Source organism: Pan troglodytes, chromosome 13 (assembly GCF_028858775.2).
Source record: "Pan troglodytes isolate AG18354 chromosome 13, NHGRI_mPanTro3-v2.0_pri, whole genome shotgun sequence".
Taxonomy (NCBI): domain Eukaryota; kingdom Metazoa; phylum Chordata; class Mammalia; order Primates; family Hominidae; genus Pan; species Pan troglodytes.
In genome coordinates, this window is record NC_072411.2 from 68,001,308 (window position 1) to 68,017,817 (window position 16,510).

At 36.0% G+C, this 16,510-nt stretch overlaps 1 protein-coding gene and 1 long non-coding RNA gene across 13 annotated transcripts in view; one reads left to right on the forward strand and one right to left on the reverse strand.

Moving 5' to 3' along the window:
• Positions 1 to 16,510, forward strand: part of LOC107973643 (uncharacterized) — a 156,880-nt gene that overhangs the window by 25,044 nt on the left and 115,326 nt on the right. For 2 of the 7 annotated variants that reach the window (XR_008546810.2, XR_008546811.1), the window contains exon 2: positions 1,136 to 1,348. The exons of the other annotated variants lie outside the window; for them this stretch is intronic. This is a non-coding gene — a long non-coding RNA (uncharacterized LOC107973643). The remainder of the gene's footprint in view (positions 1 to 1,135; positions 1,349 to 16,510) is intronic. 7 annotated transcript variants of the gene reach the window in all.
• The window catches only part of SCN1A (sodium voltage-gated channel alpha subunit 1), a 139,918-nt gene continuing 133,108 nt past the window's right edge, over positions 9,701 to 16,510 (reverse strand). For all 6 annotated transcript variants that reach the window (XM_024354710.3, XM_024354708.3, XM_054679923.2 and 3 more), the window contains exons 27-28: positions 14,676 to 14,946; positions 9,701 to 12,961 (exon numbers count right to left, since the gene is read on the reverse strand). In XM_024354710.3, the coding sequence (XP_024210478.3) occupies positions 11,784 to 12,961; positions 14,676 to 14,946 (1,449 nt within the window). In that variant the 3' untranslated portion in view covers positions 9,701 to 11,783. The remainder of the gene's footprint in view (positions 12,962 to 14,675; positions 14,947 to 16,510) is intronic.

Here is a 16,510-nt window from a genome sequence, read left to right on the forward strand (position 1 = left end):
AATTTCATAGTCTTGTTTTGTTACAACAATCAAGACTAATTTCTATTTCAGAAATATCTTTTGCAATCTCTTTGAATGTTTTAAAATAAAACCTCTACTGCTTAATAAGGTTAACTTCTTTTAACTATAATTGTTCACAGATAATTAGTTTTTTATTTATTAATTCAAATGATAAGAAAGAATTGAGTAACATCAAATGTGCTAATAGTGTTTGCCATATGCTATAGGCTGAATGTTTATTGCTAATAGCATGTGCCATATTCTATAGACTGAATGTTTATATCTCCCCCGAATTCATATATTGAAATCCTAACCTCCCATATGATGGTATCTGAGGGTGGATCTTAGGGAGGTGATTAGGTATGATAGCAGAGCCCTCATGACTAAGATTAGTGTCCCTATAAAGTGCCCAAACATCTCCCTCACTCCTTCTGTCATGTGCGGACTCAGTAAGAAGACCATTGTCTACAAACAAGGAAATAGGCCTTCTCGAGACATCAAATCTCCTGTGGCCTTGATCATGTACTTCCAGCCTCCAGAACTTTGAGAAATAAATTTCTGTTGTTTTTAAGCCACCCAGTCTATGGTATTTGTCGTAGCAATCTGAATGAACTAAGGCAGAAATTGATACCAAAAAGTGGGAGTGCTGTTATAATAAATACCTAAAAATGTGGAAGCAGTGTTGGCACTGGGTAATGGGTGAAGGAGGCTGGAAGAGTTTTAAGTTGCATGCTATAAAAAAGTCTACATTACTGTGAAGAGGGAATGTCATAAAATTCTAAGACAAACCTGACTAGTTTCATACTAAATTTAATACTATTAATGCCTAGTGAATTTTATTCTAGCAAATCATAACATATAATAAATAGAAGAAGCTCTGCTGTAATAATGTCATTCCTCATTCTCTTCTCTGAGAGAAATATTCCTAGATACTTTAACCATTCCCCATAAATCCTATTATCCACCTTCTTACATATTTATACTTTCACAATCTTATGGTTACTACATTTTGCTCTAGCATTTCACCTGTCTCAGGTTATCAATCAGTATAACTCAATAGACGTTTCCCTTAGGTAGGGCAAATGACTGCACTTATGACTAAGTCTGATCAAAGGCACAATTTGTTTGCCTTTAGAAATTTTTGTTTTCCATGACTGCAAGACATACTGCTGAACAAGACATTTCTTCATCATCCTTGATGAAAGATGAACATTAATAATGCAGGTAGAAATCAGGCCAAGTAATGTTGAAGAGAAAACAAGGTCCAGTAGCACTACTTCCTTTTAGAAGATAAGAATAAACAGATTTAAAATGGCAAGCTCAATAATTTTACCCTAACAAAAATGAGGTGAGTACTATATAACCCTTAAATTCTAAAGAGTTTAAAATCAATTTATGTACTTGTATCTTGAAAATATTTGTGTATAAACATATCTATACTTATCTACATCTATGAGTATTTCTTTATAGGTAACAGGTATGGTATGCACTCTTATGCATGTAACATATGCTCTTTTAAATATGAGTCATATGTATCCAATATTACTGTAATATACCAAGGTCAACTTTCATTTGTAAGTTTTGTGATATCTTATTCTTTTATGTATCTTCTATATAATGGAAGCCCTCTGATATTCTGTATAAGAAAAAAGATTTTAGAGGCGTAAACACTTAAAAAAAAACTATTTAAAGCAATACTAAAATTAAATTCAATTGCTCATTTACAAAATACTTACTCATCATTTTGTGTATGCCAAGCACTATAGAAGTTCATTTCTGCCTATCAGGCAGATGGTATATATTTTCTTGTGGCAGCGTAGAAGTAAGGGTGATAAAAGGGAGAAACCTACATTCCCAAATATACATAATGGTGGATTAGTAACCCTCTTTCCTGATGTGCCTGTAAGAGTCCTGTATTGTGCTTGTTTTAGCACAATTATTAATATTGTCCTCTTTCACTCTCAAAAGTGTTTGGGTTTGAGTATCTGGGTACATGTCCAAACCCTGACACTTTTGAATGAATCCCACAGGGATTCATAGGAGAAAAAATTCTTTTCCAGTAATAAGAAACAAAGAAGCTGTCTCCGAATCCTGAAGAATGGGCTTGCTTTCACTGGGTAGAAAGAAAGAAGATATTCAAGGCTTATGTCTTATCATTGCTTGTGTTTTCCCAGTAGCTTCCTAAACTTTGTCCCTGATTTCTGTTTCTTTTGTCTTTTTGTTTTCAGCAGTTGCTGTTATTTATTTTATTTATTTATTATTTCCATTGCTTTAGTGGTACAAGTTTTTTTTGTTGTTGTTGCATGGGTGAACTGTATAGTGGTGAAGTCTGAGCTTTTAGTGTAGTGATGTAGTGATGAATAGTGTACATTGTACCCAATAGGTGATTTTTTATTCCTCATCTCCCTCTCCCCCTCCCTACCTCTGAATCTCCAGTGTCCATTATAGCACTCTTTATGGCTTTGCATACCCATGGCTTAGCTCCCACTTGTAAGGGAGAACATGTGGTATTTGGTTTTCTATTCCTGAGTTACTTCACTTAGGATAGTGACCAGTTCCATCCTAGTTGCTGCAAAACATGTTTCATTCATTTTTATGGCTGAGCAGTATTCTGCCATAAATAACTACGGTTTAGTCTTCAAGCCTGTCCCGCCTAACTTTATTGTTCTTGTTGTTCTGTTTTGTTTTGTTTTAGACTTTAGCAGCCTGAAGCCATGACTTTTAGTTTCTGTCCCTAGTGATAAGCAGAAAAGGGAGATGAGCAAGGGACTTTACTGACCCAAGCAGAAATAGAAACTAAGTACCCATGACTGTATTGTCTACCTTGGACACCCCTGATTTTCTTTATCCACTCTTCAGTTGATGGACACTTATGTAGATTCCATATCTTTGCAATTGTGAACTGGGCTGTGATAAACCTGCAAATACAGGTGTCTTTTTGATATAATAACTTATTTTCCTTTAAGTAGATACCCAGTAGGGGGATTGCTAGATAGAATGTTAGATCTCTTTTAGTTCTTTGAGAAATCTCCATACTGTTTTCCAAAGAGGAAACATAAATGGTACATAAATAGTACATAAATTGTACTAATTTACTTTCCCACCAACAGTGTATAAGCCTTTCCTTTTCACTGTACCTCACCAACATTTATTGTTTTTTTACCAATGTCATTTTCCTAGAATTAGACAAAACAATTATAAAATTCACATTTAATGTTTCCTTTGTCTTGAAGTCAAAATCTACTCTCACCGACTTTTGCTTCTTTTACAATTTCTAAATGGGTCTTCATCACCAAGGCCCCCACCCTGCATTTAAAGCCCTTTATCATCTGAGTCCTGCTTGTCTCTCAGTCACTGTCATTGCTCCCTTTTCACATTAGCAACAGTGAACTCTTAAAAATGCTCTGAACTGTCCTTGTGTTTCTCATTTTCATATGTGTCTTTGATTGTCATCATTAGAACAAAGACTTATGTAGTAATTATATGCCTGGAACTGTTGATCTGAAAGCTTTACTTCCGTTAACTCATTTAGTCCTCATAAGAATTATTATTACCATTTTTACAGATGATGAAATTGAGGCAACAAGAGGCTAAGAAACTTTTGTAATATCAGTATAGCTGATATTTGGATCCAGGCAATCTGACTCTAGAGCCTGTGGTTTTGGCCATTGGTCTGATATTTTGCTGTCCTGGCTGTCCTACCCCGCTTATTCTTCAAAACCCAGATCAGAAGTTATCCCATTATAGGCTCGGCATGGTGGCTTACGCCTGTAATCCCAGCACTTTGGGGGGCCAAGGCGGGCGGATTACTTGAGGTCAGGAGTTCGAGGCCAGCCCGGCCAACATGGTGAAACCCCGTCTCCACCAAAAACCCAAAAATTGGCCAGGTGCGGTGGTGGGCGCCTGTAATCCCAGCTACTTGGGAGACTGAGGCAGGAGAATCGCTTGAACCTGGGGAGTGGAAGCTGCAGTGACCCGAGATTGCGCCACTGCACTCCAGCCTGGGTGACAGAGGGAAACTCTGTTTCAAAAAAAGAAAACAAAGTTTTCCTATTATATAACCTTTCCCTGTATCCTCACATAGCATTACTCATTTGTTCTTCAATGTATCCTGTAATTGTACTTATTTCTTTTGCCGAATTAGAAAGATAACTTGAACAATAACAGATATGGGGAAAGCTGGTTGACTTCTGGCTAGTTTTGTTGATGGCTGATAGGGATAGACTATAAAGGGACTAGTTTTGGACATATTAAGTTGAAGGTGATAGCTGAATATGCAAGTACAAAAGTCCAACAGACGTGTGGAGATGCAGCACCAACTCAGCAAAAAGGCTGCTGCTGCAGTACAAATCTAAAAGGAGAGAAAATATTGATAGAGAGTAAAGGCAAAGAATCAAAGATACAGGCCAGGCGCGGTGACTTAACGCCTGTAATCCCAGTATTTTGGGAGGCGGGGCGGGTGGATCACGAGGTCAGGAGATCGAGACCATCCTGGCCAAAATGGTGAAACCCCGTTTCTATTAAAAAATACAAAAAATTAGCTGGGTGTGGTGGCGTGAACCTGTAGTCCCAGCTACTCAGGAGGCTGAGGCAGGGGAATCGCTTGAACCAGGGAGGTGGAGGTCGCAGTGAGAGGAGGTTGTGCCACTGCCTGGCGACAGAGTGGGACTACATCTCAACAACAACAACACAAAAAAGAAGAAAGAAAGAAAAGAAAAAGAATCAAAGATACACTAAGAGGCCTAGGGTACTCTAGTTTTATGGAAGACACAGTAAGATGCAATTTAAAGAGGGAGGAGGTGATGATCATCATCACCATTGAATTCTAAAAATCTGCCAGATACGATGAAGCCTGAATAAAGATCAAATTTAGCTAATTTAGAGTGGTAAAAGTAGGAGCCAGGTTTGAGACCATGAAGGAGAGAGAGAAGGCTCTGGAAGAATAAGATTCAGCATTGGGCTGGTATTTGAATTTGTTCGAGTCACAATTTATTTCAAACAGCTTGAAGAAGAAAAATAAGACTTGTATCTCAATGGTTTCCAACAAAATATACACATGCATAATGGCAAGTTTAATTAACACAGGGGTAGTCAGTTCATAACAACTTAGGGGAAAAATTAAACTTTCTATAACAATACTTTTTTCATGATGAATTTATCCTTAAATTTTTTTTTTTTTTACAAATTTATTTTAGGGACTTTCTGGTCTCCATATTCTCATAAATAAAAGTTGCATTCCATGAGGAGAAAACAAAAAAACCCATCACAGTGAACAATTGAATTGCTCCGTGGACATCATGCCTTTTTAAGCAAGCATTGAATATAGGAGATGTATTTATGATAACCAGAGACAGAGTATGTATAGCTTGGCTCCATAGGGGTGATGTTCTCGGTTCCTATATCTACCTTTTGTATTTTCCAGCCCTTCCCTCATAATGTTACTGGGAAAGTTAACAGCTAGCATAACATTTTGAAAACCCAAAGCGTTTATATCAACAAGATTATTCACAGTCAAATTTTCCCATAAATATCACTGGGACCTATATTTCTTTTAATTTTAACCAAGAGTGAAGGTAGTGAGTATAGAGCCCTGGCTTTAGAAACTAACCTTTAAAAATAATGAGATAATGACACAGTGAATAAAGATGCATCAGGGTTGAGCAAAGTTATTTTTTAAGATTAGAAAAACTGATTTTGAAAATGCAAAGGCAGACAAAAAGGATCAGTCAAGAGGGAAAGAATAAAGATAGAAGAGAAGTAGAACAAGTCATGGAGCAAGGTATCTGAGAATGTAGAAATGAATGGGAAAAATTGATCTCTGAAAAGATATAAAAGTACGGATTGAAGGAAGGAAGGAAGGAGAGGGAGAGAGGAAGGAAGGGAGAGAGGGAGGAAGGGAGAAAGGGAAAGGTAGGAGGGGGAGGTAAAGTAAGGAAAAGGAAGGAAAAAGGAAGAGAATGGAAGGAAAGAAAAAGGAAGGGAAGGGAAGGAAAAGGGAAGGGAAAAGGGACTTAGATATTTTTCACTGGATAGGAAAGAAATTGAGGAAGTTTATAATGATGTCCTCTTGTTTGTTGCTGAGGTGAGGGGCTGAGTTATCTGCAAATATGAGGAGTGTTCTAACGGAATGATAAAGGACTCAAGCAGTTGAGTAAAATCAATTGATATTGCAAATTATCCACTTGTGATTTTAAGAATTTCTTGGTGATGCAATTTTCCCATCTATACTTGATTGTCTAGAGTATTTTCCTCCTCTAGTGCCCTTGCTGCCACACTGATCAAATCAATATTGATTGACAACCTCAGTGCGATATTTCCAAGTGCCAGGAAGAATAGTACTATCAGCAGTACCCAATTCATGGTGGTTTAGAAACACATTTATTTTCTTATATAATAAGAAATTCCAGTGCACCCATGAAGAATATGCAATTACCAGACATATTTGCTGTCTTTAGTGTGACAAGTTTATATAGTTCGAGTGTCTGGGCTTTGTGATACAGATATACAAACATACAAACTTATGCAGTAGAGTTGTTTGTCCCAATGGTTACTAGACTTTTGGATTTCATGCACCAGTAAAATACAAATGGGAGGACCGACACCAGGTTGCCAATTTTCCACTTGGCTAAATAAAATATTAAAACCAATAACCCATTATCACGTATTCTCACCATCATTTCAAAAGAACATTTAAACATTAAATGGTATTAGTCTTTAGAAAATAATCTAAAAGACACAATTTCAGGATAAAGGTCTTTAACTTGGATATGTTCAGCTTTATAAATATTTATGGCATTATTCTTAATGTGTCTGGCTTAACTATAGACACATGAAAACCTTGTCATAAGGGTGCTGCTCTGTGGAGCTGTGTTTGGAATTACTATTTATACCCACAGTGTCTGGTCCCCAGCTTAAACAGCAAAGTGCCACCTTCTGTTATCCAAATCAGATCTGTTTAGCATCAAATACTGGGGTCTTAACCACTATGCCGCAGATCTTTTCTAAAATATTCTTATTTTAATTAAACAGTGATTATTATGAAGAACAAGGAATGTAATCATTTCTGTGACTTTTCAGGAAGATTACTGCTAGGAAATGAGAATAGTAGTTAAAAAACCAGTATATATTGAATTAATTACCAACAGTAGATCTAATTTTGAAGGTAGAAATTATAAAGTCCAGGGCATACAAAATATGATAGTGTGAACACGCAGACATAGGCACTTCAGTAACACACAGCAAAAAAAAAAAAAAAAAAAAAAAAAAAAATCCTCCCCTTTCTAAAGACACACACACATCTATACTTTTATCTATGTCTGTTTACATACATACATATATATATAAATGTAACTCATTTTTCTTTGAACTGATTCAAGAATGAGCTGCAGACATTGTTGCATTCACCCCTAAATACTTTAGCATGCATTTTCAGAGAATAAGAACATTTTCTATTTTCATGGAACAGGCACACTAGTCTTAACAAAATTAGGAAAATTAACACTATTATAATACTAATAACTAATAAACAGTCCATATTCAAATTTATTCAGCTTTCCCAATAATATTATTTATCTGTTATTTTTTAATTTGATATTCCATCCAGAATTGTGTTTAGTTGTCATAGTTCTTTGACCTCATGGAATTCTTTAGCCTTTCTTTGTCTTTCATGACATTGACATTTTTAAAGAGTTCAGTCCACTTATTTTATAGAGTGTCCTCAATTTGATTTTCCTTGTAGTTAGATTCTGGTTTTAAAATTTTGACTGTGTACCAAGAAGTAATGTGGCCCTTTCAGTATATCTTATCAGGAGGCACATAGTATCTGTTGGTCTCATAATTGATGATATCTTTGAAGGTATTGTCTGCTGTGTTTCTCCAAAGTATACTTTCTTCTTTTTAAATTTTCTACTTAATAGAGAAGAGATAATTTAAGATGCTATAAATACCGTATTCCTCATCAAACTTTCACCCATGAGTTTTAATACTCATTGATGATTCTTGTATGAATCAATTGTCATTAGGGTGATTGCCAAATAGTGATTTTTCTAACTCCATTATTTCTTCTACAATTGTTAATTAACATTCAACTGCAAGAAACAGATTTGTACTTTTCCTTATTTACTTACATCAGTATGTATTTGCTGATTCTTATTCAATGAATTATAATCTTTTACTATCATTTATTTTGATGCTCAACTTGCCCCAGATTTGGCCAGTGGGAAGCCCCTTCTAGTTGGTTCCTGTGTCTTACTGACATGACCTCATCATTCTTTGAAGAATAATTACTTTTTAGCACAGAAAATATGCCAAATATGTCAAAATGAATATGGAGATTTATATGATTATGTTTTACCAGTTCTTCTCTTTCTATTTGGAAAGGTAACAGTGAGTAATGGCGTGGATGGGTAGTATAAAAAGTCTGCAGGGTTTATCCTATAATTCTGACCTACCTTAGTTGGAAATGGGAATTTTTTTCAGCTACTAATATATCAGAATTAATTGTTGTGTTGCTTTAGGATTGTGATGTTATGAAGAGGCAAAGTCAGTCCCTTGTACAAGGATGGGAAAAGCACTTTTAATTACTGTCCCTTTTCTGGTTGAGGCTATATTCCCTCTTCTGGCTTCACCTGATGACAAGGGAAGGCTTCTAATTCCTCAGAAATTTAGATAGATTAATTTAGACTGTTAATTTTACTATCTGGACCACCTGAGTAACCTTTCCATGATATCTGTGAATTCTGCACTGGACTTCATTGTGGTTCCCCGAGTTACTGTTTTTCTTTATCTGCAAAAGTTAGCAAGATTAAGACCCCAAGCTGAAGCAAGGCACATCTTTGCTTGCTGCTGACTTTCATGAGCTGTTGAATCACCTTGTATCAGCCAGGCAGGAGACAGATGGCATGCTGAAATGAGGCATATAGAAGAATTTCATGAAGGGGACATTTACAAAAGTGTCAGCAATGTTAGGAGAAAGCTACAAGGAATACAAAAGCACTCTCAATGCAGCAGCAGACCTGAAGGAGCAAGGGGAGGAGTGATTACCAGACCCCAGAGAAAGTAGCTTCAGTTGTATGAGGGGCAGTCTGATTGGAGTATGACTTTTGGGGGAGGAATGAGTCCAGTGCCAACCCAGCAAAGAAGGAATTGGAGAAGAAATATTCCTATGTCAATCTTCTCTCTCTGGTGCTTTCCCACTGGTGCTTCTCATTGGCCAAACCAATTGGGAGCTCAAAGGTAGGAGAGCCCATTTTTGCAATGTGTGGAAGTCACCCTTCTGGGACACACAGAATGATGCAGAAGCATAGAGAGTGGCTCTGGAGGAGGAAACAGTATCCTACACACATAGCAATTCTAAATTTTTAAATGATGATTTAAGGGTTTCTTTTCATAGCTCAAGGGGTCATCCACCATCACTCTGGCTTGCTTCCATACTTCTCTTCCTCCTAGAATCACTAGCTATCCTCTGACACCAGTTCTTCCTCCTAACAGAGAACACACCTGCTGCTTGTAATTCTGGGAGGTCATTACCCCCTACCTCCAGTGACATATCTACCCTAGGTTTTGTTGTCAACGTGGGTATGCCTCTGTGTGTGTGTGTGCGTGCGTGTGTGTGCGCTCCCCTTCTCCAATTTGTAATGTAAAAAATCTCCATATCATTAGAATATTCTGTTAACAAAAAGTGACTGGGCAAACAATAAAATAAAAAATGTAATCTTTATTAGTTTTGCACATTTTAAATGTTGGTTAGCATTATTTAGCATAATAGTAGCATTTTCCAGCATGCAGTTCACGAATACAGTTTATCTAAGTAGTTTTAAGGAAAAGAGGAGCCTATGGTTTGCTTCTGTAAGAAACACAAAATGTCCTGATGTAATTGACTATATAAGTTGACTACTCTGTTTTTGTGGAAAAAAAAATTATGAAGCCCACATTATATTTAGAACAATCTAGAGCAGCATTACTCCAAAGAAATGAAAACATAAACCGAAGTCAGAAAAAAAGAACAAAAATAACATAAGCACTACCTTCAATTCAGTTAGTACAGGTACTACCAGAAATATAAATAAAATTTTAAACCCTTTTCCAATTGCAAAGCATAATTTGGATATGAATCGTGAACCTATTTTGCTCCTTAAAATTGTGAAATAATCTAAAATTAGCAAATGTAATTAAAAAAGCAGAAATCTACAACTACCCAGTCTTGTTTTCATGTCTTATTTAGCAAATTTCTTTCATGAAAAAGTACTATGGACAGAAAGTAAGAAAAGTGATTGTGATATCAACCTGAAGATAATTTCCTCTTCATATTTATGTACATAATGCTGAAAAATAAAATAAAGTGACTTTTTACAGTATTTATATTTGCTTATAAAATTCTAAACACATTTTAACAGGTTAAGCAGTGTGTTTTTTTAAACGTGTCTGTACAGTCTGGCTATATACCATATGTTATCCACTTAAAATGTAAAAATAACCAAAAAGCTGTTAAAGTGCTGCAAACTATTGCTTAATGACTTAAATAAATGAGATCTGTTGAACAATTTCCTTGACTTTACCACTGACATATGGTTTCTCATAAATGAGATTCTGAGCAGTGAGAGAAACCAGATACAGCAGCATGGTAATATAAACATGCATTGATAGCATCCAAACTATCTATAAATGGTACAGAATACATTTTATTACCTGTGTAAAGCTTGCACTCTACATTTCTTGTGGTACATATTTGATGCAATAAATACTGTGCTTAGGTCATTATTTGTTTGCTCAAACGTGCACCACAGGGTAAAATGACTATTTACATAATAAATAGCATTTCATTAACATATACAGTGTCAACCTTGCTGAGAGCCGAAGATGGCTAAACAAAGTGCAGGATAAAGCAGAAATTTATAAAGAGTAATTTTGGTCAATTCAGTCTTCTGGCGGTGGAGGGTGAGGGGCAATATTCACTATTCAGGTTTTTTTTTTTTTTAATACAACAAAAAGAAACATAACATTTATGACTCCAGACATTTGAATGAAGTTTGCACCTGCTAAGATTTACTGGCCTACCCACAAACAATCTACTTGGTCTAGGGGCTGGATTTCGCAAAACAAGATCAACAAAGCACCTCCACTTATCACCCAATTACCCCTCCCAGAAATATGGTGAAATTTAAGAATTTGTTTTTCTTGTGACTTTTTCTCATGCATGATCTCTAAGTGCAGCATGCCCTCATGCAAACCACGACTTTGTGTAGCTGGGAGGGCCATGTGGTTGCCATACCCCCCAGGTGGCATACCTGTTATAGAGGTCCTTAGCCTATTTCTCAACAGAAACTTCGTTTACAAAAATAGTCACATATAATAAACACATGGATTAACAAAAAGATGAATCCACTAACAGATTCCGTAAAAATGTGACAAATGTGGCAGTTGAAATGCAAACAGTGGATACAATTACTACACTAAAGTGTTTCATGTTAAACAACCCCAAAATCACAGGTTTGCACCCCTTGAAACTGGTCCCTACAGTCTGACTAGCCATTGTGTATCTTATCTTCAGCAGTGTCAGCTGGTAGTGAGAACAGTAACCTCCTGTCAAGGTCATCTCCCCTTTACACAGAGTCACAATTTGCTGACAAGGGGTCACTGTCTTATTGTAGGCACTGACCTTAAGGAGATTTGTGTAAAAACAGTCAGTTTGGCATTGACCTCCTAAAGGAGTCCTGTTGATAAAAATACATCACCTTCACAGGCTGTAAACAATTTGTCACCCAATTATTTTTATTTATTTTCATTTATTTCCCTTTGGCTTTTTCATCTTTGCCTTCTTGCTCATGTTTTTCCACAATTGGCTTTGTCACCCGGTCATAGGAAGGCGGACAAGCTGCAGTGGACATGGTCAGATCAGTTTTTTCTGTAATAGAGTTTTCATTTATTCTGTCAATTATCATGTCTTCTTTTATAAGAAGATTAGCCCCACCTTTGATTTTGTTTTTATTGTACGTAAAGGAAGCTTGTTTTACAGTTCGCTTTAAAAGGTGGCGTCTGTAAGCACGCTGAATAATGACAGCAGATACTTCCTCTTGTTTTCGTTTTAAAGTAGTAGTGATTGGCTGATAGGAGACCTTGGAAGGATTGGAAGCCATGAATCGCTCTTCCATCTGTATTCGTAGAGCATCCATCTCTCCACTCTCTCCTAGAACCCGCTTTGTAAAAGCAAATAAGATATCAAGACAGTGGATCCGGTCACCACTCACCATGGGCAAATCCATGGCAATGAGCTGGAGTTTATTTGGTTGTGGCAGATTGAGAGGCGGTTCAAGCGCAGCTGCAAACTGAGATAATTTTTCAAATTCCATGAACTGAGTTGCATCGGGATCAAACTTCTCCCAAACCTCATAGAACATCTCAAAGTCATCCTCACTCAGAGGCTCTGCACTTTCTTCAGTAGCAACACTGAAGTTCTCCAGGATGACCGCGATGTACATGTTCACCACAACCAGGAAGGATATGATGATGTAACTGACAAAAAAGAAAATTCCAACAGATGGGTTCCCACAATCTCCCTTAACTGAGCTTCCAGGGTTAACTTTATTAGGGTCACAGTCGGGTGGCTTACTGTTGAGAATGGGTGCTAGCAATCCATCCCAGCCAGCAGAGGTTGTAATTTGGAACAGGCAGATCATGCTGTTGCCAAAGGTCTCAAAGTTGAACATGTCATCGATCCCAACTTCCCTCTTAACATAGGCAAAGTTGGACATCCCAAAGATGGCGTAGATGAACATGACCAGGAAGAGTAGGAGGCCGATGTTAAACAATGCAGGAAGGGACATCATCAAAGCAAAGAGCAGCGTGCGGATCCCCTTTGCTCCTTTGATCAGACGTAGGATTCGGCCAATCCTAGCAAGACGGATCACTCGGAACAGGGTAGGGGACACGAAATACTTTTCTATCAGCTCGGCAAGAAACATACCTATGAATAAACAATGAGAATACCAACCAGTGAAGAAATCATGCGTTAAAATAAACATATGTTTCTTCTAAAGCTCCAAGGTAAGGTTCAGAGTCCTGAACCCAGTTGTATTATCTTAAATATGACAGCTATATATAATATATATATAATTGTACATGATATATTATAAATCTTAATTTTGAAATTCAGCAATAATTTCAATTATAAGGATTATAGTACTTTTTTTTATCTTTAAGAGATGTTTATAAACTACTTTTAGTTTATGTAAAGTCCCAAGTCAGAATTGAAAAAGAAAATAAGTTAAAAATGCACATTTGGCCGAACAGTAGCAGCCCAACAGTATAGGTACAAGTTTATATGTATACAGTGACTTTTTCTGAAATTGCCATATTCTAAATTCTCTATTTACTCCTTTTCCATCTGAAAGTATTGGTAGCTTTTGATGCTACTTTCATCTCCCCATGATCTTGGTACTTACTTAAATTCCACTCTAATATTTTTATATACTCATTTATGTATGTTCTGGTGCATTTCTGAAAGGATCCCAGGTTGATGCTCTTTTTAGTATCCTGTACTTAATGTTGTATTTCAATTCTTTTTGGTCTCCTGTACCTAACACTGTAATCTCAGTCTTCTTATTTTCAGCTTCTCTCTCCATTTGCTTTTTAGATAAAAACAATACTTGTAAAGTTAAAAAGAAGAGCTCAAGAAACTAAATGCCTTCAAGTTTAAATGCCTCATTCTGAAAAGACGAAGTGTAAGAGTGTGTGTGTGTGTGTGTGTGTAAGAGAGAGAGAAGGAGACGTGTGAGAATACAACTTTTATACCTTAGCCACACTAGTTATAACCAAGGATTATAATTAGTGGGAATCAAAGGCTATATACAATGAGCTGGATATAAGGCCAGTTTCTTCAGAGAGGGGAGTGGCATGAAAATCTGTCCAACACAGGTGCCTCCTTTTGGATAGTAAAATATTGACCCAATCATATCATCCTGTTTAGGGAAGAATGAATAGGCCCACAGACAGATGCTTTTCACTTTACTAGAGCTTTAGTTTTGTCTAATGAAATGAGCTATTGCTCATGAGGCTAGTTATATGTTCCAGGCTTTGAAGTATAGTACTGATGATGTCCCATGCCACCTTATTTCCCTTGTGCATCATTATGATAAACCCATTTTTAAGGTAGTCTAGAAAATCTCTACATGACACTTGCAGAGAACCTACTATATACATTTGCTAATGTTTAGTCCTTGTCTTTATTCTCTTTTTATGTAATACTTTTCCTTATCTTGAAACCACTTTTCACTAATACCTATATGCTGGTGACTCCATGTCTATTCTCTAAAGCAATTTTCGTGAGTACCAGACTACATTTCTAGTCTTGTTAACAGAACCGTCTAGATACTATATTGGTTCTTCAATCTCAACATGTCAAAAACATTTTTATTTTAGTTAATAGCACAGTTCTAGTTCAAATGAATGAGGTTTTACTACATTTACACTAAGTATATTATCCTAAATGGATAGAATAAGAAACAATACTGACATATAGTAGGAGACATTTTGTTAAAAAACCAAACACACTTAGATAAAATGTATCAAAATATTTACAGTGATTATCTCTGATTGCTGGGATGATCTTGAATCTAATCTTGATTGTTTCAGCTTTCACTTTTATTTAACTGAATTTAAGAACTTTAAATATTTCTTACCTACAATGGAGAGAATGACAACCACAAAATCAAAAATATTCCATCCAATGGTAAAATAATAATGGCGTAGAGAGATGAGTTTCAGTACACACTCTCCAGTAAACAGCACAATGAACACCAGATTGATGCGCGACAAAATGGTAGTCACATATTCACTCTGGTCATCTGTTTCCACCATCATTGTGACCATGTTAAGACAGATGAGAATCATGATGCTTATGTCAAAAACTTGTCTGGTTACGAAGTCAAAGACCATTCCTTGAAATTTGTTCTGTAGAGAAAAAGCAATGCTTTTAACAACAAAGGAGTTTTCTCATGTGCATTAGCATTAAGTACTTTCTGCATTAATTGACTTTCTAGTTTCTTGCAAAGTAGTCATTGGCCCTGATTTTTGTAAGAATGATTTATAGCATATTAATTGTTAAAATTTAGTTATTTAAATTGCCATTTACTAATGTGTATTTCTCAGAATAACAATCCCTTATCCAAAGAGGGTTTCTGATAAAAACAAACAAAAGAAACATTCAACACTGTGTACTTCTTCCAGAGGTATGCAACACATATCAACAGTTTAAGATTATGAAAAGGTAAGAAACCCATTTAATTTTTTTTTCAAGACTTTCCAATGATCAGCTGGACCATACATCCATTTTAAAATATAGTACTATTAATATTTCACTTGTTGTATTCTCAAATAATTGTTAAGGAGAATTTGGAATTTCCAAGACACATCTATAACATTATGCATTTAAATACCACATATGGCAATACTCATATTCTTCTACCAAATCGCCTTGGCTAACATTGTCAGACACAGAATCCTGAAACTGCACAAGGATAATGAGACCAGAATGACATTTCCTATATGTTTATGTCAAAAAAAAATTCACATTCTTTGTCGTTGATCTGTGATTCTGCTTCCCATTTCTGCCACTGCTAGTCACTGAAGGCCATCTGCAGGCTTATTTCTTTGGGCCACTGAGGAATTCTGAGGGAATTTTCCAACTTACATTTTTCCTACAAATTGTTGGTTCATTTCTACTCTTAGTGCTAAATTTTAATGGAGAAAGTATATATTTCTCATCATTCTCAGGAAGGCAATATTCAATCATCACAATATGAATATTTGCTAGTATTTTTTTCCTTGATGCACCCTAGGAATTACTGAAACCTCTCAGATCATCATCATAAAAATATTTATAGTGTGGGATAACAGCTGTACATTTTCATAGCAGTTTGTTTATTTCATCATGGAAGCATGAGTATTGTTATTTATCATCATAAACTGTAATTACTGACCCTGACTTCTGCAGACATTAGTAATACCTAACTCTATAGCCATACGAATAGTAGATACTATACTATACTATACTATAGTATAGTATAGTATAGTATAGTATAGTATAGTATAGTATAGTAGATACTATACTATAGCCATATGAATAGTAGATACTGGAATTCTTTCCTCCTTTAAAACACTTAGTATCTCTAGTGAAAAATAAAATAGAAGTAAGGTGTTATTTCACTCAACACTTCATTTCTTAAAATATTAGGAAATTGCATTTCTTACAGCCCCATCCCAAGGTTTACTTCTTTCCCTGATATTACTTGGCAACCATTCTTGAGTTGTGTGATTAACTTTCTCTTGTGCACATCACATTGTCTATGTGTCCATTGGCCAATTAATATGGATTGTAATGGGGTGCTTCTAAATCTCTTGAAGTCAAGGGTGTATCTTCTATTTCTTCTTGTTCTTTTTTGGTCTTTAATTTTTTTTGTTGTTACCATTATCATAAAAGATACAAACATCACTTTTAGATGATGCTCTACAAGTG